The sequence below is a fragment of the Phaethon lepturus genome, unplaced genomic scaffold (genome assembly GCF_000687285.1).
Source record: "Phaethon lepturus isolate BGI_N335 unplaced genomic scaffold, ASM68728v1 scaffold17386, whole genome shotgun sequence".
In the NCBI taxonomy this organism is placed as follows: domain Eukaryota; kingdom Metazoa; phylum Chordata; class Aves; order Phaethontiformes; family Phaethontidae; genus Phaethon; species Phaethon lepturus.
The window spans coordinates 24,761-26,619 of record NW_010548439.1 but is presented as its reverse complement, the minus strand read 5'-3'; the positions used below and the strand labels follow the sequence as shown (position 1 = coordinate 26,619).

Here is a 1,859-nt window from a genome sequence, read left to right as displayed (position 1 = left end):
GCTGAGCTTCCTCTTGGTATGGCTGACTGTATACAGTGCCCGCGCGATGGCCCTTTGGGTGGCGGCACTGCTGCCTACGTTACAGCTCTCTGCCTTCTTCGGCAACGCCCTTTTCACATCGTTCTACCTGAGTGGTGGTTTTGTGATAAGCCTGGAAAACCTCTGGACAGGTAAGGCAAAGCTCCCACCATCTCTCTGAACCGAATCATCGATGGTTTTCATCAGTGCCTGGTGGTTGTGAAGCTGAGCGAGTCCTGTGCCGGAAAACTCAGCTTTATGCCCACCTTTGCAATTACCTTCTTGGGTGGCGACAGTGGAGTCAGGTCATTCATTTTACATAAGTTTCTCCATCTGAAAAATGAGGTGACAATAACTTTGACCAAAAGAGCACTAGTGAAAGGCTGGACTGTCACATGGTCACTAAATTTTTCAGTACAAAGAATTACATGCAGTAGATTAAGATTGAGCTCCAGTGAGACTTAGTTGACAGTGGGAATTTGATGGCTATGGATATTAGCTCTCTCCTAATTTTCCATCTCCACATAATAATATAAAGTACATTTGCTATTTTGTCCAATAATACACCGTTATACGCTTGCAGCCTCTGGTTGTCAAGGTATTAGACAAACCTGCTGTATTTGGCAAAAATACAGCAGTTTGAGACCTCAAATAAGTTTTGTATATGCTTACATTTAATTTATATAATTTATTTCTTTCTGCCATTTTTTTTCCAGTTCCATTTTGGTTTTCTAAAATCTCTTTTCCTCGATGGAATTTTCAAGGCATGATGCAAATTCAGTTCACTGACCTCACATATGAAATGACTGTTGGAAATGTTACTTTTCAAATACCGGGGAAACTTGTAAGTCACTAATAAAAATCATTACAAACATTTGGCAACTGATTAGAACACTATTTATATATTTATATGCCCATCATATTTAAGTAGGTGTTGTAGGCCTCAAATTTGGCAAGCACTAAATCAATATGTGAAGTCGCATTACACTTGGTACGTTTTAAATTTGCCCCTACAGCAGTCACTCCTTTTATGCCTTTTAGTGGAAAAGAAAAAAGAAAAAAAAAGAATAAAGGGCAATTATTATTTTCTACATCAGCCCCAGCTACGTGCTTGCTGGGACTGTTCAGAAGCTGAACCACGTTCCTCTGAAATACCGCAGCCGCCGGACATAGCGTCGCTGTAACCAGCCGTCAAACCTCTCTGAGAGTTACATCCAGCTGGCAACCACGGGGAAAGGGGGCGGGGGCCAGGGAACCTCACACGTAAAACGGGCTTCACAGATCCAACAAGAAAACTGCGTGCCCCGTCCCAATTTTGCCTTGTCTGCGGTTACAGGTGACTCGGGCTCTGGACCTGGACTCCCACCCTCTCTACGTAAGCTACCTCGTCCTCGCTGGCATCGCTTGCGCTTTCCTGCTTTTATACTACTTATCTCTGAGGTTCATCAAGCAGAAATCAAACCAAGACTGGTAACGGCAGAGCAGGCAGCGCCGGCAGCAGGTTACAGCGTCCCTCGCCAGAAGCCGGGGGAAGGCCACGGGCTCCTTCGGGGCCTGGACTCCCACCCTCTCTACGTAAGCTACCTCGTCCTCGCTGGCATCGCTTGCGCTTTCCTGCTTTTATACTACTTATCTCTGAGGTTCATCAAGCAGAAATCAAACCAAGACTGGTAACGGCAGAGCAGGCAGCGCCGGCAGCAGGTTACAGCGTCCCTCGCCAGAAGCCGGGGGAAGGCCACGGGCTCCTTCGGGGCGCGCTCGGCAGCGGCGCAGGGGGGACACCAGCCCGGCCGGCCACAGGATGGCAGCAGAACTCCAGCACCGGCAGGCAGGCGGGGCTC

At 47.7% G+C, this 1,859-nt stretch overlaps 1 protein-coding gene across 1 annotated transcript in view; it reads left to right on the top strand.

Annotated features, from left to right (window-relative positions):
* The window catches only part of ABCG8 (ATP-binding cassette, sub-family G (WHITE), member 8), a 13,703-nt gene extending 12,211 nt beyond the window's left edge, over positions 1-1,492 (top strand). Inside the window, 3 exon segments of the mRNA XM_010289971.1 lie at positions 1-170; positions 735-862; positions 1,355-1,492. The exon segment at positions 1-170 is cut by the window's left edge and continues 8 nt beyond it. Of these exon segments, the coding sequence (XP_010288273.1) occupies positions 1-170; positions 735-862; positions 1,355-1,492 (436 nt within the window).
* Positions 1,493-1,859: the final 367 nt, after the last annotated feature.